Source organism: Protopterus annectens, chromosome 4.part0 (genome assembly GCF_019279795.1).
Source record: "Protopterus annectens isolate FY-2018-M chromosome 4.part0, PAN1.0, whole genome shotgun sequence".
Taxonomy (NCBI): Eukaryota; Metazoa; Chordata; order Ceratodontiformes; family Protopteridae; genus Protopterus; species Protopterus annectens.
In genome coordinates, this window is record NC_056733.1 from 190,859,797 (window position 1) to 190,887,191 (window position 27,395).

General features: G+C 40.4%; 1 protein-coding gene across 1 annotated transcript in view; it reads left to right on the top strand.

The window, feature by feature from the left end:
* Nucleotides 1–27,005, top strand: part of LOC122799246 — a 205,656-nt gene extending 178,651 nt beyond the window's left edge. Inside the window, exon 5 of the mRNA XM_044068188.1 lies at nucleotides 26,086–27,005. Coding sequence (XP_043924123.1) covers nucleotides 26,086–26,781 — 696 coding nt within the window. The 3' untranslated portion in view covers nucleotides 26,782–27,005. The remainder of the gene's footprint in view (nucleotides 1–26,085) is intronic.
* The last annotated feature ends 390 nt before the right edge of the window (nucleotides 27,006–27,395 follow it).

The window sequence follows — 27,395 nt, forward strand, 5'->3', positions numbered from 1 at the left end:
GCGTAGGGGTATAGTAGTATACAGATAATACTTAAAGTACCCTGGACTGAGAAAGTAGGTAGGAACTGTGAATGTGCTATTAACAGTATGCTAGATGGTGGTAGAAAGCGGAGAAGTAAAGAGTAGAGAGCAGACAGCAAGTGTACTCTGTAATGTGGAAGGAAGACTAATGAGGGGATTTGATGTACAGAAACTGCCCACTGTAATGAAGAGAATGAAAAGAGAGGGGAGGCAAAAATTTCAGTGTATTATGCTACCATCACCTGTGCACTAGGATGAGATACAGTTAAGGGAGGGGGTAACCCTACAGAGCTGTCTTACTCTACAAGTAGTTATAGACAGGGGGAAGATAGTACATTGCAATACAGGAAGGCTGTAACTTCAGTAATTGTGCTCAGAGGAGATGAAGCAATAAGAGACATGGAGAGACTGAGCAAGAGAAGGAAACAGTACTGTTTTAGGGGGTCTGTATTATATTAGCAAACGCACTGAATTTGCAAACGCTATATAATCGACCCACAATCCCTGAGAACTCAAAATGTCGAACACAGGAATCAGCGATTTTTTTCTCAGGGAAAAAAAATCGCTGATCCATAAAAAAAAATCTAAACACAAAATAAAGTGGGGGATTTTCCCCCCACACCACCCTACTTAAATATACCAACTCTGAGATCACACCACAGTGGAGGAAATGGCAAACTCCCGTAAACGGCCCAGTGATTTTTTTTTTCCCTAGGAAAAAAAAAAATCGCTGTTCCATGTTTTTGGAATTTTGTCATTTCACAAAATGGCATTCAACGAAACAACATTCGCAATTTAATATGCTCTCTAAAATAATAGGAACCCGTTTCAGGTAGAGAAAGGTAAAGGATAAATGTAAGAACAAAGAAGGAGAGTATCTCAATGTATAGTGCTAACAGCAACTATACACTGAAATAAAGGGGTAATACAGTGGTTGTATAGTTAGAGTGAGGGGGGAGTTTGGTGTGCAGAACTGTCACTGGATATCACATAAAGCTAAAGAAGATAAGAGAACACAAATGTAGTTAGAGTTTGGAGAAGTTTTCAGTGTACAAAGGTGTTGCCATCTGTACCCTGAAGTAAAGGAAAAGATTACATGATGGAGAGGAACAGTAACAGAGTGACAAAAGTATGAAGCTGTCTCTAACTATACTACTTAATGTGGTATGTAAAGGTACAAAGCTGTCACTAACTGGATACCAAACTAAATTAGAGAATAGAACATATAGGTTTATACTAAGCTTACAGATGGATTTGTGGCTATCCATTTAGTCTTCAAGGTTCACCTTAAAGGTATTCATGCTGATACTCTATTTGATGCACAGAAGGAGACTATGCCAAAAGTGGGGATGTGTTGGGTAAGAAATATATTAAACCAGTATTGCTGGCCTTACAGTGGAGCTTTATGTGCCTGGAGTGGGTATTAGCTAATTTGTTTGATCTGTAAAGAAGTATATTGAAAACTAAGGGGTATATATCACAGCATGAAATGAAAGGCAAAGACCACCTCTCGACAGCCTATATGATACGGAGTAGAAGGATACAGATTTTAGTCCACCATGGTAGATTAGGTGGATTAAGCCAGTGCTTTTTCTAGTAAAGAATCTCTGGGACCTTTCATCTTGTGCTTAGAGAGCAACATTCCAAAAATTGTATTGTATATGATAATGGACCAGATGATGGAGGAGTAAAGACAAACAAGGACATCTTTGGGAATAGAAGAGATGCCATGGCAGATATGCTATGCAAGGCAGAATGACATTCAGACCACAGCTGGAAGATGGTGGCTGAAAGAGCTTATTATCAGTGTGGTTACTTGGTTCTCTAATAATGGAATCTGTTTTAAGAGTACCTGCATCAATATGGTAAGAGGAAGTGATAAGGGTCTCACCAGAAGTAAAGTACAGTTGTGTACATTTACCATAAATGTAGATGTTTGAGTGTATTCATGGTTGCAGTCCTGACTTATTAGATTCCCTGCTGTGGAAGCCCTTGGCTTCCACAACTACCAGAGTAAAATCTCCCTCCCCCTAAGGCTTGCAGACACACTACCCTGACATCAGCACACTTGGGTATAAAGGGAGCTAGCCAATGCCATTACATCAGTTTTTTTCTTTCCCCTTAGAAGGTAGGAGCCCGGGATGAAGCAAAAGTAAAGGACAATAGTACAAAAGGGGCCTGCTGGGTAAATACCTTGGGGATCCTCTGGTTATTGACGAGAGTAAAAGCAGATTACTACTTAATGCAAAAAGAAAAAAAGAGGGGAAGGATGGAGGGAAAGAAGTCTGCAACAGTGAATACACTCAAACATCTACATTTATGGTAAGTGTACACAGCTGTACTATGTTCTTCGTGTTTCACTGTTGCAGTCCTGACCTATGGGATGATTCGCAAAGCTGAGATTAGGGTGAGGAAGATCATGGGGAGGAGAGGATACTCTGCAAGATGGCAGTCCAAAACCCTGCTCTAGACTTGGAGAAGGCTGATAAGTGGTAGTGTTTGGTAAAGGTATGCACAGAAGACCAGGTAGCAACTATCAAGATTTAGGTCTGTCAAGATAGTAGTGAAGCTGTCTGTGCACCTCCAAGAGGTGAAGTATTTTTTCCCCTTTGTTTTGAGGCTTGGGGAAGTAGGTGGATAAGTTTATGACTTGGCTCAAGGATGTGTCTGTGACCACCTTGGGCATGACGGATGGATTAGTCCTAAGTGATACTCTGTCTGAGTGGAATATGAGAAATTGTTCCACAGTCATGAGAGTTTGGTGCTCAGAGCCCCTTGTAGCTGAGATGAATTTTAAATCAGCAGAAGCTGCTGGTTCAAAGAGAGTAGTGTTGGTTTTTCTAGAACAAATTTGAGATCCCATGAAGGTGCGGGTTGTCTCCTGGGAGGTCTGATGTGAACCTCCCCCCTGAGGAGTTGTTTCATTGGGGGATGGGAAAAGATAGGAGGAATAGTAGGGAAGTGAGCTGAAATGGCAGAGGTATAAATCTTGGTGGAGGAAAAAGGCAGGCCACTATCCAGCAGATTACTGGGTAATCTAAAATGGTAGAGATATTGACTGATTTAGGATTGAGGTCTAGTTGTTGACACCAAATGGAGAATCTTTTCCACTTGGCTGAGTATGATTTCCTAGTGCTGGGCTTTCTAGACTCTTTTAGAATGTCTTGAACTTGTCTGCTTAGGGAGAGCTCAGAGTAGAGTTCTGTGGAATTATCCATACTGAGTTTGAGAGTCTGTAGGTTGAGATGCACAAACCTCCCCTTGTCTTGAGTCAGAAAGTCTACTCACTGAGATAACAGTCACAGTTTTTCATTGGTTAAACTCAGTAGCAGAGGGTATCAGTGCTGCCTGGCCAATATGGGGCTATCAGGATGATTCTTGGAACTTCTTCCTTGATTTCTAAGAGGATCATTGTAAGAACAGGCAAGGGAAGGAACACATAAAGGAACAGGTGTCTCCAAAGGAGGGAGAAAGCATCTGTCCTCCAGGTTGTGGGTAGTTTGCTCCTGCAGCAGAATCTTTTCAGTTGCACATTTTCTTTGGTGGCAAAAAGGTCTGTTGGCGGGGATCCCCATTTCTGGACTATGCTGAGAAATGCTTCCTGATGCAGGTGGTACTCATAGGGATCCATCAGGTTCCTGCTGAGATGATCTTGAGATTTTGAGTTCCTGGGAGGTATTGCGCCATGAGTTGCAGTCCATGAGAGTGAACTGTCTCCCAGACTTGCATGGCTGAACAACAGAAGGGGTATGAGTGGGTGCCCCCTTGTTTATGTACCACATAACCATGGTGTTGTCTGTTTTGACAAGTAGGACCCCTGCTTTCCACTGATCTTTGAATGCCAGCAGGCCCTTTCGCACTGCCATCAGTTCCTTCCAATTTATGTGTTTGTGTCTGAACTGACATTCCCATCTGCCTTGGGATTAAAGGTGCTGGAAATGAGCCCCCCAGATAGTCTCTGAGGCATCTGTCATTAAAGTCTGGTCCTGAGGGGTGATTGTGAAGGGGAGGCTCTGGTTCTGGGCACATGCCTGTATTCACCATGCAAATTCCTCCTTCAGGCAAGGGATCAGTGGAATTTGTGTCTCCAGGGACTGTGAGTGCTAGCACAACAGATTCTTGAGGTACCACTGGAACTTCCTCATATGCAGCCTGGCCGGTGGGATCATGAAGAGACAAGATGCCATGTAGCCTAATGCCCTGAGGAATTCCCTGGATGAGCATTGTCTCTACACAATATTTTGGAAGTATTGGGTCAAAAAGGAGACATTTTCTGGAGGGAGAAAGGCCTTCTGAAGGGAGGAATCCAGAAGAGGCCCCAGGAAACTATTCTGGTGGATGGGTTTATGTTGGACTTGTGAAGGTTTATGGTGAACACCAAAGAGGTGAGGAGGGTCAGTACGAAGGCCGGATCCTTGAGGAGCTTTGACTGATTCGTGGCTTGAATGAGGCAGTCATCCAGATAGGGGTCAATTTGGATCCCTCTTGCTCTGCAGAAGACAATCACAAGAGCTAGACACTTTATGAAGACTCTGGAAACAGTAGCAAGCCAAAGGGCAGTGCAGAGAATTGAAAGTGACTGGTACCTGCCCTGAAGAGAAGAAAACTTTTGCAGGATTCCTCTACAGGAATGTGCAAGTAGGCATCTTTTAAGTCAAAGATGACTATTAAGGCCTGAGCAGCAATCATGAGGAGAAGTTTTTGAAGAGTCAGCATCTTGAATTTTGGTACGAGAAGGGACAAGATTGAGGGTGGACAGGTCTAGGATAGGGCACAAAGAGCCTTCCTTTCTGTGAACTAGGAATAGGCTGGAGTAAAAATCCTTTCCATATTTTATGATCTGGTACTGGTTCCACTGAGCTCTGTGAGCATAGATTATGAATCTAAGAAAGAGCCTTCTTTCTTTGCTTTTGTGGGACATCTGGGTAATCTGAGTATTGTAAAGGCTCTTTGAAAGTGAGCTTGTAGCCATCTGAGAAAACCTTCAGGTCCCTCTTGTCTGAAGTAATGAGTGACCAGTTTTCTTTGATCAGGGATAGCCTTCCTCCAAGCCTTTCGGGGGGGGAGCAGGAGTCATTGCTGCTCTCTGCTGAGGGTCTGTGGCCTAGAACTCCCCTGCTTGGAGGTTCCTGAGGACCACTGCCTAGGCCTTTGTGATTGCTGCTGCCTTTGAGACCTCTCCCTGCATGACCTCCTCTGGCCACCTTTTGCTTGAGAGGGAAAAGGATGAGTGTTTAGTAGGAAAATGTATACTAAACCTAGGAAGCTGAACGTAAAGAAAGTCCTTGACAGTTTGCATGGATTTAGCTTTATCCTCCATCTTTTGTAGCACAGTCTCAGCCTTTGGGCCAAAAGGAAGTGTTTACCTAGATGTGCATCCAGAAGTTTGGTTTTGACATGATCAGGAAGAGTCTGGTCCCTCAGCCATGCATGCCTTCTAATGGCAGAGCCAGATACAGCAGCTTGGCTAAATGCCTCCATAGCATCATAGCCACAGTGAAGAAAGTGTCTGGTTACTTGGAAACTGGAATGGCAAAGGTTAAACAAATCTTTGAAAATGTTTTTGTCCTCAAGGGAGGAAATGTTTTGTTTCATCTTGTCCAAAATACTCTGTTGGCATTTTATCATGTGAAACTGGCAGTTCAGGGCCCTCATGGCAAGGGTAGCAGAAGTAAAGACTTTTTTTCCAAACATATCAAGGGGCCTGCTTTCTTTGTCAGTAGGTGAGGGATTCTTAGGAGAGCCTATCTTTGCACCTTTGGGGCCTGGAGTGACAACCTCTGGGTCAGCAGATTTTTTTTTTTTTTGAAGAGATATTTGTGAGAATCCAGCATCCTGTAAAACCTGTCAGGTTTTCGAGGGGCTGGGGTAAGAGATTCAGGGTTTAGGGTGGAGTCCATAAAAACATTCTGTACCACCTCCAAGACAGGAGGGGTAGTCAAAGGCTTGTGTTCTGGGAGGTCAAGGAACTCTATAACCCTCTTTTTAGATTGTGGGTATTCCTGAGCTTCCCATTATGTTTTCTCATGGTATGGAGTGTTTCCAAAAAAGTGATGTCTTCAGGAGGGGAAGCAGAAGGCAGATTCTCTTCAGAATCAGAATCTTCAAAGACAGATCCCTCCTGATCTGAATCCTCATCTGAATCAGGAGGCTCAGAGAGAACCTCAGGGGTGGGATCCCTTTTCCTGTTCCCTGGTGAAGACTGTGAAGGGAGGGGTTGCTTAGCTCTAACTAAGGAGATGAGGTCCTCAGCTAATCAGACCAGGGCTTGCTGATAACCTGCAGCATGGGAGCTGGAAGGCCTAGGAATAGGACTTGAGGGAGAACCTTTCTTTGAGGTAACTTTAGCTTTGGGCCTGTGTGTGTCTGGCAACCTGATGCCAGTCTCTTTGTAAGCCACAGCTGATGCTGGCTGATGCCTTAGAGGAGTGTCGCTAGTGTAAGATTGCTCATCTGAGCCTAAAATCTGTTAAGTGACTCCAGACATGACTAATGAACTGAACAACAAGGTTTGCATAGAAGATGAGGGACCTGACAGCATGTCAGACTCTGTAAGGGTCTCGACAGAAACCTGCACAACCACCTCAGTCACAGAAGGGGGCTGCAAAAGCGCCTCTTCTTCCTCAGAGATAACGAACCTTGGGGGACTGGTCAGCAGTAAATGATTGTCATCCAAGGCCCCAAGCATGGGCCTTTTTTCCCTGTCCTTACACTTATGGAGCTCAACCTCAGAATGACCGGCAGATGCCATCAAACAATGCAAAGAAGATTGCAGACTAAGGTGCCTAGCTAAGATTTCAGCCCTACACCCGATAATCCTAGAATTGAAAAAGGTCCAAAAACGACAACTAAGGACATCGTGGTCTGGGTCTAGACAGGTGGCACACTAAGTATGAAAGTCTCAGTGTGGGATTTGCTTACCATACAGAAACAATTGTTAACCTTAACTAACATGAGTTAAAGTAAGATAAAGAGTTTCCCACTGGGGTACCTAGCTTTAGAATACTTCTCTCACTGAAATACTGCTTCAGGCTCTGACAGCAAGAAAAGACTGATGTAATGGCATTGGCTGGCTCCCTTTATACACACGCATGCTGACATCAGGGTAGGGTGTCCACCAGCCTTAGGTGGAGGGAGATTTTTACTCTGGTAGTTGAAAAAGCCAAGGGCATCCATAGCAGGAAATACCATAAGTCAGGACTGCAACAGCGAAACACCAAGAACATTTATGCTATGCTTCTTAGCATTTAGGATGAGCCCGTGATTTGCACACTAGGTATAGGTCTGATCTAGGTCTTGCTGGAGAATTTGGGTATCATAGAGTGTGTTGACAGTGGCACTAGGAACCTATAGCTGTCCACACACTTTGTTATCCATAGACCTTAGATGCCTAATTTTACTTCTAAGAAGTAAATAGTAGACAGGAGGGTACCCAAGACTGAACCTTGTTGGTCAATACTAGTAAGGTCTCTTTGAATAGAGGACATACTCCCTACTTACTCCATGTGCCAATCATATATCCAGTAGACAATCTTAGGGATAAGAGTGCGACTAGAGAGTCACCTGTTATGACTACAGAGGAATGGTTCCAAGTGTTTTAGCAAACTCTAGATAGGCAGTATGGACACTCTGGCCTTCATCTAAAGCTTCTGTGATCTTGTCAAAAACTCAACCAGGTTAAACAGGCATGAATATGCCAAAAGGTTGGAAGTCATTTATGTCATTGCTAATTATTTTAGCAATAATGAGTTCCATAGTTTTACAGATAATGCTAATGAGAATAATAGGTGTACAGGTACTGGGTCTGTTGTGAGGCTACCCTTGTGGTAGGGACAGCTGTGGCTTTCTCTAAGTTTCAGTTACATAGCCTGTGGACACACTAAGGGTGAGCAGTTTAGGAGAAGTTGTGTTATGTGTTGTTTGATACTTACAAGCAGACAGCCTGGAATGTTGTTGGGACCCTGGAGTTAGTGGCTTTGGTTTTGGAAAAAGCATCAGCCACCTAATCAGGGGTGACCACAGGTGGGAGAACAAGAAGATAAATTGCAAGGGATATGGGATGTGCAAGAGATGTAAAGCTGCAGCTAAATATATCAATGAGAATATTAGCTCTAGTTTCTGAATTAGAGAGGGATACACTATTAGAGATAAATATGGAGCACAACTGGATGTTACTTATGAGTTTACTGATACAGCAGAAGAAGGTATTGTGGCCCTTGGTACTAGGTACAATTCTAACTTCATAACTGGCTTTGCACTCTCTAAATGTATCACTGATTGTGTTGCTTAATACTTTTAACCTGTTTTTATAGTGCAGCAGAGAACATTGTTTACAAAGAGTTGTGAGCTTTTTCTTTTTCCTATCAATTTTATTTATATGGGCATCCCACAATGTTGTTTTTTTTTTAATTTATTACTGCTGTTTTGGCAGATGTGAATGACCTTGTTTACACATCAGTTTATAAGGGAGTGGAACAATGAGAAACATAATGAGGCAAAGGCAGTATCATGAATGGGTCAGCGGAATATCTATGCTATGCTTCTGCAGGATATCTGTATGTAGTGATACCATGGCTTTAGAATAGACCCAAAATACTCAGGGTGGTTGTGGGTAGGTACACTTGAGATAAAGGTCAAGGTTACAGTTAGGTAATCAGTTTCTACAAGAGAGGTGGTGACGTGGGGTAGAAAAGGAGTGGAAGTCTCTAAGGACAGGGAAAGGAGGTAACATCCTTCGCTGGGTCAGGAACATTTTGCTCTAGGGTGTATTTAATGGAGGTTGTATATTTTTTCCAGTTGATACAAGGGTAATTAAAGTCTCTGATAAAATGTTTTTAGACTTGACAGGTAGTTTGGAAAGCTGATTTAAATAATCAGTATGCTCTGTAGGAGACAGGTAAGACGACGTACAGTTATAGCAATGATTTGGTAGACAGGTTTGTTGATCTACACTATAACCTATAAAAGTTTTAGATTTATATCATGCAGTGTCTGCTGTAATACACTGAAGTGCCTAACAGGCAAGCAGTGTTACCCTACAGGGTAGAGTTTTCACTGAGGCAAGGACTACATCGTCATGAATGGGTTTGTCACTTGTCTATCACATGTTTTTCAGGGTTGTAGCTTCCCTGGAGGACATTATTGAGCTTAGAAAATGGGCTTGCTGGTACATTGTTTTGAACTTTATTCAGATACAAACATGGTCCATAATATCCCCCGCTACACACACACACACACACACACATACACACACACACACACACACACACACACACACACACACACATGCACATTTCCACACCACATACAGAGAAGCACTATCACATCGCACTACATACTTATCAATGAATGCACCAATACCAATAACAGCTTTTTTTTCAGGCCCCCACACCCCACAACTTTATGCATACCAACTATGAGATCAGACAACAGCAAGGAAAGGACATATTCCCACTCCTCGCTTTATGATGACTTTGAACAAAACAAGTAATGGCATCTTTGGATAGGCTGTGCCAAAGATCAGACATGTTTGCCTTCAACTGATCGTGACATAGCTTAAACTGCTCGATGAGATGTTCATTTGAGCAACTGAATGTCACCCACAGACATATATATTTTTTTTATGAAAAATAGTTTCTCTATCTAATATTTCAAAGCTGGTGTAGGATATGTAATTAGGTTTAGAGAAAATATTTTTATATACACACACACACACACACACACACACACACACACACACACACGTGTGTATACATTTATGATTGAAATGATAGGTTGTATCTCGCTGATTTGCATTATCCTAGGATGACTGACACACAAAATTATCAAGTACAGCAACACTGACCAAACTCAAATATCAAAACCTCCTAAGCATGCAGACATAGGAATGAGTCCTACCACAGGTCCTGTAGGAGGGGCAAGTCTGTCAGATCAATGCTGTGAGACCTGCAGTCTTCATGAGATACTGCACCTCAGTAAGATGACATCCAAAACTTCAGTGGTAATTGCTCATGTGTGTGTGTGTGTATGTGTGTGTGCTCGCATGTTATATGACACTCCATACATACAAACATTGAAAAGTACAGTTATATAATTAAATTTACCATAACAGTTGATGTTCAAATGATTGCTGCTGTAGTAGTCTTAGCAGTATGGGTTATATCCTAAGCAGGATATAATAGCCATCCAGCTTCCAGAGCTTAGGGGCATCTTCCATGCACTCAAACCATTGACAGCTCAGGCAAAGCTGAAGAAAGTCAATGGTTTGGGTACCAAGCTCTTCAGAGCTTTCTTGCTAACTGAAAGAGGGAAGCTTGAGCTATGAAAAATGTCTGTGCTAGGTAAGTCAAAGTCCTCACCCTGGCAAAAATAAATATGCAAATGTAAAATGGGGTGGAGAGAGGGAGTAGCATACCTCTCAACCTGTTAATGCAAGAAATCTGAACAAAGCCAAAAATAATGTGGGATAAAGGCCCAAAAATAGGGACAACATTTAAATACTGCTCTTTTAAAGTTAGAAAGTTGACAGAATAACATGTTTTGCATTAAAATGCATTTTCTAAAGGGTATGAAGTATGAATCTCAATTATCTGTCATTATTTATTAACTTCAGTCTTCAATGATTTACTTGAAAAATATATATTTTATGAGGAACAGACCAAAAAATATGAGGCAAAAACCTGGACATTCTGTGAAAATCTGAACAATTGAGAGGTATGGAGCATAGCTAATGCAGTAGAGATCATTTGAACATCTACTGTTGTGGTAAGTTTACTTAAACAACTGTACAATGTTCATCATTTGATCACTGTCACAGTAGCCTTTGCTATAAGGGTAGACTACCATACCTTATAATGACTGGGAGATGAAGAATGAAAGTCCAGGAGCCTCTGAAGAACGGTTCTAGCAATGCCTGCTCTAGACCTGGAAAAGGAATCTAGTTCATAGTGCTTCGCAAAAGTTGCTACTTCTAGAATACTTCTAGAATTCACCCCTTTCCAAAAAGCCACTTTTGAAGGCAAGGCCCTGGTAGAATATGCCTTAACTCTGTCTGGAGTTCACAAAAGGAAATAACATATGACAGCTGTTTAGAGATGTCTGCTTTGACACAGGCTATCTGCATAGCTACATGAGCACAAGTGATGTGCGAACCAGTAGTCTTTTGGTAACTTTAGATGTTGCCTCTTTGTTCATGGCAATCCCCAATTTACAGGGGATAGAGATGGTTAAGGACTTTCTCATGACACGAGACACTTATGATGGTAGATTAATAGACTTGATATACCTGTTTTTGGAAATTGTGCTTGAAAATAATGTATTTTTATTTGAAGGATTCAGAGAGCTGGCATAGCTATAAGCAGTCCTTGTGCCAATAGTTATGCCAGCACGGTTCTTGCCCAATGGGAGACACAATTTGTGATACAACCTAATAGATTTTTTGTGTTTGCTCTTGAATATGTTCTGATGAAGCACTTGTAAGAGTGTGAAAGTGCTTACCAGTTTTTGAATAAACTTGCTTTGGATGTTTTAGTCATTGGTCGTGTTTCTGTGCTACTTCGTTTTTTATACTACAAAATAAGGAAACTGCAAATACCTTGCAGTCTGCAATAGCCTATCACTAGGGTAAGACACTTTGTGAGTATTCTTGAAGCAATATGTAACCCAACGGGTAATGCAGAAAACTGAAAGTGTAATACAGACACAGAAAACCTTAAGAAATGTTTGAAATCTGCCATTATAGGTATGTGATGATAACCATCCTTTAAATCTAGAGTTACTAAGAAACTTAAAGGGGGAATCACAGGTAAAAGTTCATAAAGGAATAGCATTTTGAACTTTGGGGCTTTCACCATATGGTTTAGGAAGGAATGATATCAAACTTGTCTCCAAGAGTCTTCTTTTTTTGGTACCAGATGCATTCCTGAAGTAAAAATCTTTCTCTATCAGAGAAAGAGGAACAACATATATTATCTCCAAAGTCAGCAGGTGCTAAATGACAGGAGGAGAAAGTAGTTTGAGCTGATGGATGTGGAGGAATCCACTGAAAAGAAGGGAAGGATTATCATTCTCAGAACCCATTTGTCTCAGATTATCTGTTGCCAAAGAAAAATTGAGAATCAGATTTTGGGGGAGATTTAAAGGTTTGCCAGGGTGGGAAGGGGGGGGGGGTTGCTGTCTGCAAATATTCATTCAAACTTGTTAGACTGTCCTTGCTCCTGACAGGATCCTCTTTTCTTTTTGGAATCCTTTTGACATTGTTTTTTGAACATCTGCTTGGCAGAAGCTTGCTGGGTTTTCTTATTTTGCTTTTTATAAAATGGTGTAGAGACAATTATAAAACCTTTAGCAAATAGAGAAAGAAGGCTGAAAAATCTGAATATCGCCCTGAATCAATTTCCATCTCTTATCACACTTTTTCAACACTTCAGTTGCAGATGGTCCAAAAACAACCTCTATATCTGAAGGAGAATTCAAAGTTTCAGCTTTAACATCCTCAGGTAAATTTTGTGCAAGTAACAATGCAAACCTTCTCATTATAGTTTCAGTAGCAGCAGCTCTGGAAGAGGCATCTGTTAAATAATAAACACACTTTAAAAAATGTTTAGTTACTTGAGACACATACGCAAAGCAATACAAAAGAGTATTCACAGAACAATTTTCGTCAGAAAAGGGAAAAGAAGCTATAATGTTTCTCATATTCTCAAACGATGCAAGCAAAAACTTTTAACATGTGAGCCTGACAATAAAAGAGTTCTAAAGATAAGTGTGGCAGAAGTACACAATTTTCTCCCAAATCTATCAAAGACTTTCCTGTCCTGGGGTGGGGGTGGGGGGGGGGGGGTAGCATTTACTACATGTTTAAGCAGCAGCAGGATTTGCCAAAGAAATCACTGTAGGGTCAGATTTGGAAATAGTAAATAAAAAGTTATAAGGCCAAGGAACTTTATACAATCTAGCTGCCACCTTAGGAGCAACAGGCTGGCTGCCAAATGAGCTACAGGCTATAATAAAAACATCCTCCAATACCCAATATGGTAATACAGGAGGAACATGAGTGGATTTGGAAAATTCTAGCTGTATCAAATCTTAACATTCTTCAATGAAACCAAAACATTATTATATTCCCAGTGAAACAATTGGTTCATTCTGGATATGGTTTCTGAAAAAGAAAATTCTTCTAAGGGACTATCAAAAGACACTTTTCTCAGAATCAGTTGCCTGAGGGGAGAAACTAGAAGTTGTTCCTTCAAAATCATTTCCCTGTTTATGACACTAGGAGTCTTCAGAAAATGAAAAATGTATTTTTCTTTTACCAGTAAAACCATAAAGAGAAGTGTCAAGAGTCTGAACTAAACCAAATAAATTGTCCTGTCTAAAGTAACTGAGATAGAGAAAGATGCATTTTTAATGTTTTGTTGACAGGAATTTCCACAGAAGCAGACAGACTCCTGTCAGGCACATCACCTGTGGAAACAGGCATCCTAGTCTAGTTAGGCAGAGAGGCATCCCTGCTCTTTAGTCTGAGAGCAACAAGAGTGGATTTCCCTTGCATGCCAAAGGCACTTCAACATCTGCATGGGCTGTGTCTAACCTCCAGTCTATGGTGGCTATTAGGACTACACCGAAAGAGGACCAAGGTATGAATGGTCTGCGGAACAAGAGATAGCCACAGCAGAGTCACCTACCCGTGCTGAGGCAAATTTGTACCCTTCTGAAGGAACAAAGCCTGTCTGGGAATGTCTTCTTTATGTATCTGTAGGAAGAAAGAACCAAGGAACTGGTAAGTTGTTACATGGTAAAGCCATAAATGATGCTGAAGCCAAGTTAAAATGGACAGCAACAGGCAGTGAAAAAGGTAAGGAACAGAAAAGTAGTTTTTCCCAAAACATGCTGTGAAAAGTATAACATAAATTTACCCCAGCCCCTAAAATTAATTAAAAAAAATTTAAACAGAAGACCAAAGGTAAATAATTTTAATAACTTTTTCCACAAAAGTATAAAGTCAGACTTTACTATTAAAAATGAATGAAAATCATATGACAGTCCAATAAAATGCTTGTTCCTAGTTTAAAATAAGTAATTTTAAATAAAATGTTAAGTTTCCATGAAAAAATAAAATGTGGAAGTTTTCTCCCCAAAACGTATCTGTCCAGCAATAGAGTAATACTAGCTGACTATCGATCATCAAAAGCCCAGAATATGAGATCTTTGGAGGCAGGAAAGCTCTGAAGGGCTGGATGCCTCAAAACATTGATTTTGTTCAGTCCTGCTTTTCCTGTCAATATTTTGGGTATGTGGAAGCTGGCCATGTGCTATATCTTGTGCAGGATGTAGACCACATAAGTACTGCAGCAGTGATCAAATAATAAACATTATAATATATTGATGACAGTCATTGAAAACATACTTAACAAAAAAAGTGTTGAACGTTTCTTTTCACAATCACGTAACCAAAACTCTTACACTAAGTCCAGAAACAATTTTTCTGAATAGAACCAGTGTTAGGGAAAGAGATTTTCATAAGATAAGGTGTAGGACTAGGGTTAACAGCAAGGTTAAGCTTAAGGTTAGCACATACTAGTAAGGATGGGCAGGGGGGGCTTTGTCCCCCTGTACCACATTATTAATGTGTGCAAATCCTGCACCTTACCTTATGAAAAACCCTTTTCCTAACAACATCACTAGATGAGACATTCAAGACAAATTCTACATATAACTGCACACACATGCAATACTAAATCTGTCCTGTTCTCTAGCTCATACTCTAACACTAACCCACAAACACTTGGACGCTCACACGCTCACTTCTATACTTGATGCCAAAACTGTTGATATAACTGAACTTTCATCCTCAATGCTTTCTGTGAAACAAATGTTTCCTTTTGTTGCCATTGAGTTATCTACCTTATAACTCCAAATTGTGTTGTTTAGTTCTTATGTTTTGATTTATTTGAAAAAAGATACTTACAAGTACCCTACATCTGGCTTTTAAAGTGCTTAAAAGTTTCTATCCACGTCTGCCCTCATTTCTTCCAGACCTTATATGTTTAGCTCACTTTTTCTGTGTTTATATGACTTTTGGAACAGGCTATGCACAACTTTTGCTGACATCCTCTGAACTGCCTCTGTTTTGTTGATGTGAATCCTAGTTGTCTGACATATTCTGTACCAAAGTTCATATATTAGGTACTTTGCTTTAGAAAACTGTGTTTAATATCTTTCTCTGAAGTCTGGTGACCTAGATGTTAATTGTAAGAGAGACTGAGGTACACAGGCTTCACCCACCAGCTTGAGGGATGTGGACAGCAAAGCCTCTACATAAAATTAAAATAATCTTTGATATATCAGGCTTTGATACAGAAAACCATCTCTGTTGATGTCATTATAAAAAATACGGTCTCTAGAAGTGTCCCTACTTCTCTAGATGAGATGTTACCATCTGTCCGGATAGAAGGGCATTACTTTATTTTCTGATGATGACACCCCTCTCTCAGAGCATCCCCCACCTGACAGTCAGCAAGTCTGCACCTAAAAGATTCAAGCCTATTCATTCCCTAGTGTTAGGGAATACCCATAACTGCTAGGGGCTGAGTGCTGCCTAGACAGGTCATCATTCAAGCAGAAACTGGAGAATTTGTGCTCTTACTGGCATCCCAGAAATAAGGCCATTTTGTGTAAGTCTCTAACCTTGCCCCTGGACAGGGAAGCAAGCTACTCATATCACCAGGAGATTAACAATGCAAATGCATGCTCCTGTTTATTCAATAATGACGTGGAGAGTGGTAAGCCCTCCCTTAGACAACGACTGCACTGCTGACCCCTCAGAAGGATTGTGGCTGTGCACATCCTGCTCCACCTTGCCTTCCCACCAGGATAGGGACACTCATCCACCCCCACCACTGCTGTCAAGCATGAGCTACTAATCAAAGTCCCATTGTCTTGGCTGTAGTCAGGGCTTTATGGGTATGCTTCTTCCTATACATACCAATACTTTTCCAGCCTTCCTTGCTACTCTCTCTCACACATGTCTTGCTTACCTTTAGGTCACTTTCCCTATTTGTTTAATGCTTTATTGTGGGGAGGTGAGAGGTCTCACTGCCCAGATGTATTTTTTATCTTTCCTTGCAATGAATTTAAGCTGTCATGTTTTTTACCTTTCTTTTAATCTTGTTCCATCTCTTTTCATTAGTTCTGCATCTTTTTGTGAATTAGTCCTGTTGTATAACTTTCTTCAGCAAAAAGACATACTTTTACTTCTATGCCCTCTGCAGTGTCATTTATTAAGAGATTGGAAAGGACAGTCCCCACTACCCCTCCATAGTAGCAGCCCAGTCGTATCCCTTTCATCTGAGCTGATTCCTTATGACCATCTGAGCCCTACTGGCTTGTGTAGTCATCGATTTAACCCTGTTACCATTACAGTATGCCCTCCAAGTCTTTCTGATTTGTTCACTAAGCTGTTGCATTATACTGTAGATACATGCTGGCTGTAACCCAGCTTTATCATGATATGATATCTAGTTCTCCATCAGACAACTGTATCTTGACTTGCTTGGCATGACATTTCTTTCATGAATCGATGGTGTCTTGGTTCTGACTTTAAAGTTTCAAACTTTATATTGTACAGAAAATAGATGTTAATGCAAATACTGCTATTCCATTAATTTAAGTGAATTAGATTAATATTTTAAAAAGAGAGGGATCAAGTAGTAAGAACCAAAAGGAAGTTTGGTACATATAAGTGTGGTAAATGTCCATTTGTGTACAGCCAAGGGGGCTTAGATATAGAGCATATTAATATGACATTCTACCTTAAGGATTATTATAACTGTCAAAGAGAATAGTGTATTTGGCTAAATGCATATGTGGCTCATATTATGTGGGAAAGGCTGAGAGGAGTTTGAAACAAAGGATATATGAGCACACATATGATATTAATAGGAGGAAAGAAACCAATGCACTTTATAGACACACTGTAGTTTGCCCACAGGCAGATTTAAGTTTTGGGTTATTGAACAGGTTTTAAGAAGTGAAAGGGGTGGTGATTGGGAAGCGCAACTGGAGTTAAGGGAACTTATTTGGCAACTGCAGTTAGATGCTTGCAACCCACCAGGTTTAAATGACCACATTTCACTTATGCCAGCACTTAAAATTAGAGCAAATAAATATTAATGGTTAAAGTATGTATTAAATTTTTGTATAACATGAGAATTATTAATTTATTTATTATTTATTACTTACTGTTTACAAGTGTAATATGTGTTTAAAATATGTTTTTTTAAAAAGTATGTGAAACAGTATGATTCTTGTGATCGTATTGCTTTAACTAGGAATTAATTAATTAGATAATATTTAGGTGTTGGGTCTATTTAAAGTAAGGGCGGGAACTTTGAAAATGACTCTGATGATGTTTCCGTGGTAGGAAATGAAAGCGCCAAGTCCATTTTTACATATTTGTGTGAAATCAGTTCATTTTTTGTGTTGTTACAATTAAATAAACTATTGGTATTTTAACCAAGCTTCGTTATTGAGGAAACCTTATTTGGGCTTGGAATTCAACTGAAGTTTTTGGTGGAGACATTGATTTTTTACCCCAAGAGGGTACTGGATGTGAACCCCCATTTTGCAATTTATTAACTAGAATCACTGATGACCTGTTTTGTGAGGGGCTGATATTTGTAACAATTGATGTTCATGATTTATTTTCTGTCATCCCACACAAGACAGGGTTAGAGTGGTTTTATGAATACTTAAGGAGTAAAACAAATCTTAGCCATAAGGGAACTCATAGAAATAGTCATGACGAACAAATATTTAACCTTTGAAGGCCCAATTTTTAGACAGAAAACTGGGGCAGCCATGGGGGCAGCATGTGCTCCCATAGTCACTAACACTGTCTTGTCCTATTGGGAAAGCAATTTTGTGCTTAACTTGGACTTTAGAGTGTTGGATTTTTTATGGCCGCTTCCTTGATGATATGATCTTTTTCTGGAATGATACTGTGTCTAAATTGCACAAATTCTTTGACTATTTACACTCTACCACGGATTTTTTAACCTTCACCATGGATGTCCAGGGGTATTCAGTGCATTTCCTAGATATTCATCTTAAAAAGAATTTTGAAAAGAGGGAGTTTGACTCCACTGTGTACTGAAAGCCTAGTTATTCCAACTCTTTTCTACATTTTAATAGTATTCACCCCATACACCAAAACAAATGTATAGTCAAAGGGCAAATGTGTTAGACTTGCCCGGATGGTCTCCAATAATGACGATTTCCAGGTGGAGATGTTCAACCTCAGGCAAATGTTTAGAAGGTGAGGTTACCCTGATGAATTCCTGAATAATATTTTCAGTGAAGTTAATAGGAAAAGGAGTGTTGGTCACTTCTCACCCTTACTAGGAAAAGTCCAGGGTACCAGTCCTATAGTAAAGGGAGGTCTTAAGACTGAACAGAATGGGGTGAGTGGCTTTCAACGTGGGCTAATTTTATCCAATACAGGACAATCTGAAGGCCAGAAAGGAATTGGTCTATATTTTCCACTAATAGTGAGTATCAGGATATTGAAGGACCAAAACCTATGGTAGTGTATAAGAAGGCCCCGTTTTAAGATGTTGTTGGAAAGATCAAGTATTAAACAAGTTGGCAAAATGTGAAAATTGTAATTTTTGCAGGTTTATGTTGGAAGGGTACTCTATTGTAGTGCCTGGCTTTGATAAGATTTACCTCAAATGTAAATTTCTATGTAGTAGTAAGGGAGTGCTCTACCTGGCCTTTGGCACAAAATGTTCTGCATTTTATATTGGGAAAATGAAGAGAACACTAAGACAGAGGGTATATGAACACAATTTCGATATTAGGAAGGGTGATGAGCACAACGCATTGGCAAAATACGTTAAAGGACATCCTGGACATTCATTTAAATTTTGTGTGATTGACCAGGTTCAACTGGGTGAACGGGGGGATCCTGTGGATGATTATTTAGAGTACATGGAGTTGAAGTGGCAATTAAAAACTAATGCCACTCAACCCCCCAGGGCTAAACAACAAAGTCTCTATTACCAGTTTGCTCAAATTAAAGGCATGCTATTATTTTTAATTTTAATTTTTAATCTTCCAATTTCTGCACCTTGGTAAATGGAAGGGTGGAAGATTTTTTGTGGTCAAAGTTGGTCACTATTTGTTCATTCAACTATTTTAAAAAAGCATGTAAAGCATGGTTGGTTGATATTGTTATTTGGTTAGTGAAATTCAACAAGTCTAAACTGTTAGGGATATTTATTTAAAGTGTATGGTTTTATATCATATGGAAATAAGTTGGTTTTAACATGCTTCAGTCAGTCTTTTTAAAGGTTTTTATGATGGCATTTTTGTTTTGTATTTGCCAATTATGTAATGAAGTCAATTATTCAATAATTGGAGGGCAGCCACCCACAGCTATAAAAATGGAAAGCATTTGTTTAATTGTTGTTCTGATGAAGTCCTGATACCTGTGGATAAAAGTGCTTAATGTGTTAGTTTCAATAAAGCCTTTTGAGGATTCAGCTCTGAAGACTTCAGATCCTGATACATCAAGACTGCCATAATCACACAAATAAGCCCTCATGATGAAGTATTTGTACAATGAATAAATTGTCTGTGTCCATTTACCATCCATTATGAACATAGGCAATTATAGTTTGCTTAGTTGCTTATCGGAGGATATCTATCCTGTGAGAAGCCCTAGTCTGGTAGATATTGTGCCTTGCACATAGGCACTTACATCTTCTTCAGTATTTGATTGAACTGTCTCAGCCATAGGATTTCTAGGTAGGGTATCTGCTTCTATCAGTTCTTTTCTAAAGTCATGAGCTGCTCTTATATTTAATCATTTGAGTTTTATACAAAAAGCCACTAACATCCTGGAGAAACTTTGTCATAATGTATCAGTAGTGTTAATAGTTTATCTGTTTGCAAAAGGAAGCTGTCCAGGCTCAATAAGTATCAAGGAAATCACTCATATGCGCAAACACCTGATAGGCATTCTTTAAAATGGGGGGGTATCTCCTTTCAGTCTCTGCTAAGGTTCTGTAATGCTGAGAGCAGCAGGCTTTGGTTTGCATCCATTTATTGCAGTAAAGTTCCAACACTGTTACTTTTGTCATCTGCACTCACTAAGTCAGTTTACTGACATTGTAGTAAGCAAATATCAGTGTGGACACTAACAGATACTTAGGATGATGCCCAAGAACAGGCTTTGCAATGTCCATGCTATATCATTCTTTAGCAGTTCTGTCAGAGAATGAAGCGCAATTGATAGTCCTGGCATAATTCTGCTCAGGTAGTTCATAATGTTTGGCATTTGTTGGAGTTTCAAGACATTACTTGGACTTAGGTTCATAGGTTTATACTAGGCTATCTGCCCTAAGGCATTTATAAGCCTAGCCCAAAGTTATGTGGCTTACACCACCCCTTATGTTAGAAATAATGTGTCCATTAGTTTGTTGTGCCTCTGTCCAGCAGTGACACAGAGATGATTCCCGGGGTAAACCTACGATCTCCCATCCACCGGTCAAGATTTCTCTTGAACAGAGCCAGCGAGGTGCTCTGCCTCACATGGACCGGGATTTTATTCCACAGCATGGGGAGTCTCTGAGTGATAAATCTATCCCTCCAGAACGTCCTATTTATATCCGTGCTAAGGTTTAAGTCACTTGCTCTAGTGGTTCTGGTGGATTTGGATTTTTTGAGGTGGAGCGTGTCCATTAATTCCGGGTTGGTCATGGCCTTGTATGTCAGGCACAGGTCACCTCTGAGCAGGCGGTATGCAACTGAATAGAGTTGGAGTTTCTTCAGTCTGGCAGTATATGACAGGTTTTGGAGTCCCTTTATCCTTTTGGTGAGGAACTTTTGGGGTCTCTCCAATTGCTGCAGGTGTCGGGTGAGATACATCCCGAATGGGGCATTGTACTCGATCATTGGTCTGATAAGAGAAGAGTACAGGGGAACAATGACCTCACTTGATCTGGATGTGAATCCCTTCATGATCAGATGGGCAATGTAGAAGGTCTTTCGAACCACTTTAGCAACGTGAGTGTTAAACAAGAGGCCACTGTCAACCTGGGTACCCAGGTCCCTGATAACCTCTTCTGTGCTTAGTGGGTTGCCATCTATATGGTAGCTTGGGGTTACCTTGTTTTTCCCGAAGGGTATGACTATACACTTTTTTGCGTTTAACTTCAGGCCATGGCTCTGGCACCAGCTATCAGTTTCCATGAGACCCCTCTGAAGGATGTCTGTGTCTGATGTACTATCCACTATGGCACCCAGTTTGCAGTCATCCGCAAACTTTGTCAGCCATAGTCCTCCTATGTTTGCCTGTACTTCTGAGAAGTAGATGCCGAACAATAGGGGGCCAAGGACTGAGCCCTGTGGGACACCACTTGTAAACGGCTTGGAGTCTGACATGGCTTCAGCAACTCTAACCCTGTGGGTTCTGTCCTTTAGCCAGTTTGCAACCCATCTTGTGACATATGGGTTTACATTTAAGCTGGTAAGTTTCTCTATGATACCCGAGTGGGGTATTGTGTCGAAAGCTATTTGCAAGGTCAAGGTAGGCTGTATGGACTGCCTTTCCCTCATCAATGGCCTTGGTAACTGTTTCGAAGAAGTCGACCAAGTTCAAAAGGCAAGATCTGCCCTTGACAAAGCCAAACTGGGTTGGGACCAAGGTCTGCAAGTCCCCTATGTCCTTGTTTATGAGTTCCATTATGATCCTCTCCATAGCTTTGCAGACCAGGCTTGTTAAGCTTATGGGGCGGTAATTACCAGGGTCCGTAGAGGCACCGCCTTTGTGGAGTGGGACCACAGTTGCCGTACGCCACTCCTTGGGCACATGTCCTGTGGTAAGGCTAAGATTAAACAGCTGCCTTATGTGCGGGTTTAGTTCTTCATTGAGTTCATGTAGCACACAGCCGGGGACACCATCCGGTCCCATTGATGCTGTGTTTTAGCTTTAGAGAGAGCAGCTTTCACCTGCGCATTTGAAATGTCTGGGAGGCTACACTCTGTTGGGATAGTTATCTCTCCTTTTGTTGGGGAGAGTGGGCTTGAAGTTTGCGCTGAACCTGTCTGCCAGTATGTTGGCAATGTCTGTGGGTTCAGTGATTTTTGTATCATTTTGGACTAATTCTGAGCATATCTGGGAGTTTCCACCCAGGTTTCTGACATAGCTGAAGAAGGCCTTATGATTGTCTTTTGAATCTATGGCAATTTTTCTCTCAAAGTTGGCCTTGGATGATTTTATGAGGGATCGTAGTTTCTTGCTAGTACTGATCAAAGATGCCTTCCCTTTTTGGGATTTTGCTCTATCATGTAATAGCTTTCTCCTCTTATTGTAAAGTTTGTTTATGGCTGGGGTCCACCAGACTGGATGTTTGCCCTTGGTGGAAAGAGTCTTGGTTTTATTTGGGATTGCCTGATCCATGCAGTCCTGAAGGTGTTCATAGAAGGCATGTGTAAGGGCTTCCGCAGATTTGGTTGTGGTTTTCATTGGCTCGGGGGCCTTGAAGGATACCACACCTGTCTTGAGTAGTGTGAAGTTTGCTTTAGAGAAGTTCTTCACTGTGGTCTTTTTTGTTTGGGGTGGGGGCGGGATGTGGATTTCTAGTGAGATTAGTTTATGATCTGATCTCACCAAAGAGGGATATACTTCCGGTGTGGAGCATTTTGTCCCCATGTTTGTGATGATGAGATCTAGTATATTTTCTCCTCTTGTGGTGACAGTGACTAGTTGTTCAATGGCATTTGAATTTATGAAGTCCAGGAACCTTTGGGCTAGAAAGTTGGGGCTTGAATAATGTTCCCAGTCTATATTCGGGTAGTTGAAGTCACCCAATATGATGGTGTTTGGTGATACATTTATACCCTCCAGTGTCTTCAGGAAGGCTGTGTGGGTTTTCTGAGTTTGAGAGGGTGGCCTGTAGCATGCTACAAATTGTAGAGCAGTTTTGCCTATGGTTAATTGCACCTGGATGGTTTCCGATGCTTCGTACGTAGCCACTTGGCAACTCAGTTGTAGCTTTTACTTTACTTGGATCTGATACCATCTTCATTAATGCAATGTCCAAAATATTGAACCTTTGTCTTGCCAGAACAGCATTTTTCTTTATTTAAAGTCCTGACCCTTCAGTAGTCTGAAAAACTGCTCTAGGTGGGTCTCTTATCATGTGACAGGCTCAAGCATTCAAATGTCATCCAGCAAGGCCAATCTGACCCCCATGATTCTTGAGAATGTACTCATTTCACAACAAAAGATTTCAGGTGCTGAATTATTTTCAAAAGGTAACCAACTTCCCAATTGAGTAATAAACATGGTTAAAATTCTACTGCTTGGGTCAAGCAGTATTTGTTAAAACTCACTCAGTGCATCTAATGTGAAAAACATCCTTGTCCCCATTAGCTTGGGTGTTATGTCTTCCTAGGTAGGCAAAGTAAACCTTGCCCTTTTGACTGCATCTTTTAACTGTTTTAGGTCAACCAAAATTCTTATTTCATTGATTTTTTTTTTTTTGGGGGGGGGGTTGGCACCATTGGAGTACACCTTTCTCCAGGCTCTCTAATCAATAGCCATTAGGGGCTGCATTCAGTTTAATTCAGCTTCTACCTTCAAGAGGGTGGGGAACAGTACTATTTGTAGTGAAGTAAGGACATAAGGAACTGTGCCTGTTTTCAACTGAATACTGAACCTTTATTGGCTTGCTTTTAAGGAGTCCAGCATCACCAAACACATCAACACTTCTATCACCAATTCTGTGAAACAGACCCAATTTGCAAGCAGTGGCTCTTCAACAGATTATTCACATAAGGCCCTCAAAATGCATACACCCAGAACCCACATTTGTACCCTCCATTCCACTCAGTCATGCCTCAGTACTTTCCCTGTCATCTGAGCTTGCAGCTTGGGATGAGTATTTCCATTTCTGCTTTGACCAACTGCAGAAATTTTGAGATGTTTCTGCATGCACTTTGAAACTTTAGTTATATATGTTCCATAATGTATGTTGAAATTTACCTGAGTGTCATAACTAGGAAGTCTCACACCATTTTTTATCTGGGTCTGACTGCCCACTAACACAGCCTGAAAGAGATTTTTTTGCCCTTTCCAGACTTTTAGCCTCTGTTGTTAACTCTTTGACCATTTAATCCTAGATACAACTACATTTTCAGTTTTATTACATTTTTGATACCTTCTGCCTCATGCTAAACACTGCTATAATTCATTATTCACTTGGTTCCATAAGGCAAGCTTATATTTGTTATTCTGTATATGGCTACATCTAGTAGATTTATTTTGAGTGGATTCATTACCTTTAATTTCTCTTACATATTTAAACTGGCCTTCACATACTTTTTACTTCACTTACTGCATGTTTTTTTTTTTTTTTACTTCCCCACACATCTTTTGTCACTCTCACATCTGTGCACGGCTTAACTTGTTCTGACTGACCTTTGTACAGCTTTTTAACATATTTATGTAAACATGCTCTTTCGTTTATTACATTTAATTCAGGGACAAAATGTTCATCTAATGTTACTGTTACAGTCTCTAAAGTTACACAATGCAAATGTGAAAGCAGTAAAACAGATTCAGAACTGTAGCCTATTACTTAACGATGAACATCATGGTCTTTCTTGCTCAACGTGAATGCAATTCTATTGAATATAACGCTTTGGTTCTATAGTGGGCATATTGATGGGTCTGCAAAGTCATGGAGCTCTGGTGAGTTGGATTTTGGATTTTATCATGTTAAATGTCATTTTTCCTTTTGATTCTGGTTTGTTGCTCTCCAACTTGTCTGACTGATACCATGCCAAAATGTCTGCAAAATCATTGGTGGTACTTTTTATGATACTAAATATCTTGTTCATCTGAACTGTTTCCAGTTTCCTTGTAGTATTGGTGATGGTTTAATTATACTTTGATCCATTTGTGACACTATGTCATGTTCTGTGCTGTATTTAAGACAACAGACACTTTGGAGACCATATTTTTTTTGTATTAATTTGTTACGGTGGTTTTCCATACAAGTTGTACACATACAAATAACACAGCAACATGCAGATCTTGACAGGATCACAGTCATCTTACATCCACTCAATGCTGGCATGTGCATTATGGGTTAAGCCATTTGGATTTACAGACATACTCAGTTAAACACCAATGAAATGGCCATCATAATTACCTTGTATCAGCACAGTAAATAATTTATTTTATATTCTAGCTTCTGTAGTGTTGTGTTCTACAGGTTTATGTAAATTATTATGTTACATATGCCTTGGCTGCTTAGCACACAGTGAGGGAATCCTTACTGCATCCCAAGTTACCAGGCTTCAATTAGTGTCTCCAGCCCTGAAGGAGCTAGGCATGGAGGGAGAAGAATGAAGTGGCATAGCCCACTCACCTCTCCCAGGGGTAAAGGTTCACATGCACTTGGAGCAGAATGGGTAGTATGATCTACTTGGTGGAGACAGAAGTGACCACTGCTTGTGCTGTGAGGGGAGAGGTAGGGCCATTTGGAAGGAACACACCTTGCAGCCAGATGAGTACATACAATCTGAAAAAATGTAAACCATGCCTGATGGCTGTCTAAATGAAAGCCCCCTTCTAGTTGACACTTACTGTGTTGAATGTGAAACAAACGGATGACTGGCAGAGAAGGGGATGATCGACAATAAGTAGAGATAAAAAGCTCAGAAAAATAATTGAGTTGCACAGAAAACATTTGCATCATATCAGGACAAAGTGCAGGAATGCTCTCTCAACATGTCAACACACGTAGCTAGTTATATATCTATATATATTTATATACAAGTGAATATGCTTGTGTGTAGGTATACACACATACACATGCGTGTTCACTCATACACAAAAACATACAGATGCGTCTGCTCATGCACTGCACACACACACACACACACACACACACACACACACACACACACACACACATTACAGCACTTTTTGTGAATGAAAATGCCACCTGTTCTCTTTGGAAAATCATGTTTTTTTCCTCCTTCCTTTAGGTCGTCAAAATAAAAAGCACCGGTAATATGAATGAAATTCTACAGCTGTTGACTGAGACTAACACCTTCTTGCAGAAGCCATCTCCCACAGATAACACAGTATGGAACAGTAATGATTATTGCTTTGACTCTACTGTTGTTAGCCAAAGCTATTTCAAAGATCCACAGACCGATAAAGGTTCTGAAATGTTTTGGGGAGCATCTCTGGCCTGTAAAGGCAAGGTGGAAAGAGAAATCCTTATTTATATTTCTTGCATTAAAGCCTGGAATAAAGCAGTAGCATATGCAGTGCATTATGCACAGACAGGCAGAGCTATCAAGTTCCCAAATTATGTATATTCAGAAGCTTTCAGGTCTGGAAGGAGAAACAATAGTCCTTATGAATCTATTCCACCATGCCTTAAGTGTGTTTCTTTGTTTCATAATATCAGGTTCATCCCACAATCTGAGGAAGAACATCATGCGGCTTGGCCATATGGGAACTGTGCAGAGGCTGAGTCATTCAGTAAGCTGCTAAACACACTGTCCAATGTACTGGATGATGTGAAGGCTGTAATAAATGGTGCAGAGGAGCCATTCACACAGGAGATGATTGACTTTGTGGCCAACTGCCAGAAAAGTGCAGCACAAAAACTTAAATCAAGGAAATTTCTACTCACAGAAGATTGGCACTTTTTCGGGTGCTGTACAGGATAATGAAAAAAATAAATAAATGCAGCGGAGGCTGTCTGCATGATTAAAATGTTGTGTTTGCAACAGGAGGAAGTATGAGACAGTGAAGTAAACTGAAGACACAACTGTTCTACTGCATTCCAACTATAGGACATAACATGAAATACTTTAAATGTGTAATTACACTAACAATTTTTTTTCAGTAGCAGAAAACTACAGTAATAAAAATAAATCTAAATGTTGATACATCTGGCTAGTTATAGCATGTTACTCATGGGGTATTTTAACAACTAATGTATCAAGAAAGAAATATGAAAAGATTTTTAATGTCTGGGATATAAGGCTAGGGAATGTCACATGTGTAATCTTCAGCTTGTGTGCAGCAAACCATCTGTTGTACTTCTGAAAACTGGAGGCTTTGGTTTCAAGTGAAAATATGGAAGACTGACACCGTTAAGAGATTGCCTCGAGGATTCAGAAAGATTATCACTGCTGGCAGTAAGAGCTGTAGCCAAAAGGGGTTGTTTGTGTGATGTGGAAAAATGCAATTCAGAGACACATTAGCCACAAGAAAGAACAACTTCATTATCAGTTGATTTGCATGTCTCCAAATCATCCTTAACTGCTGTGAATGCAAA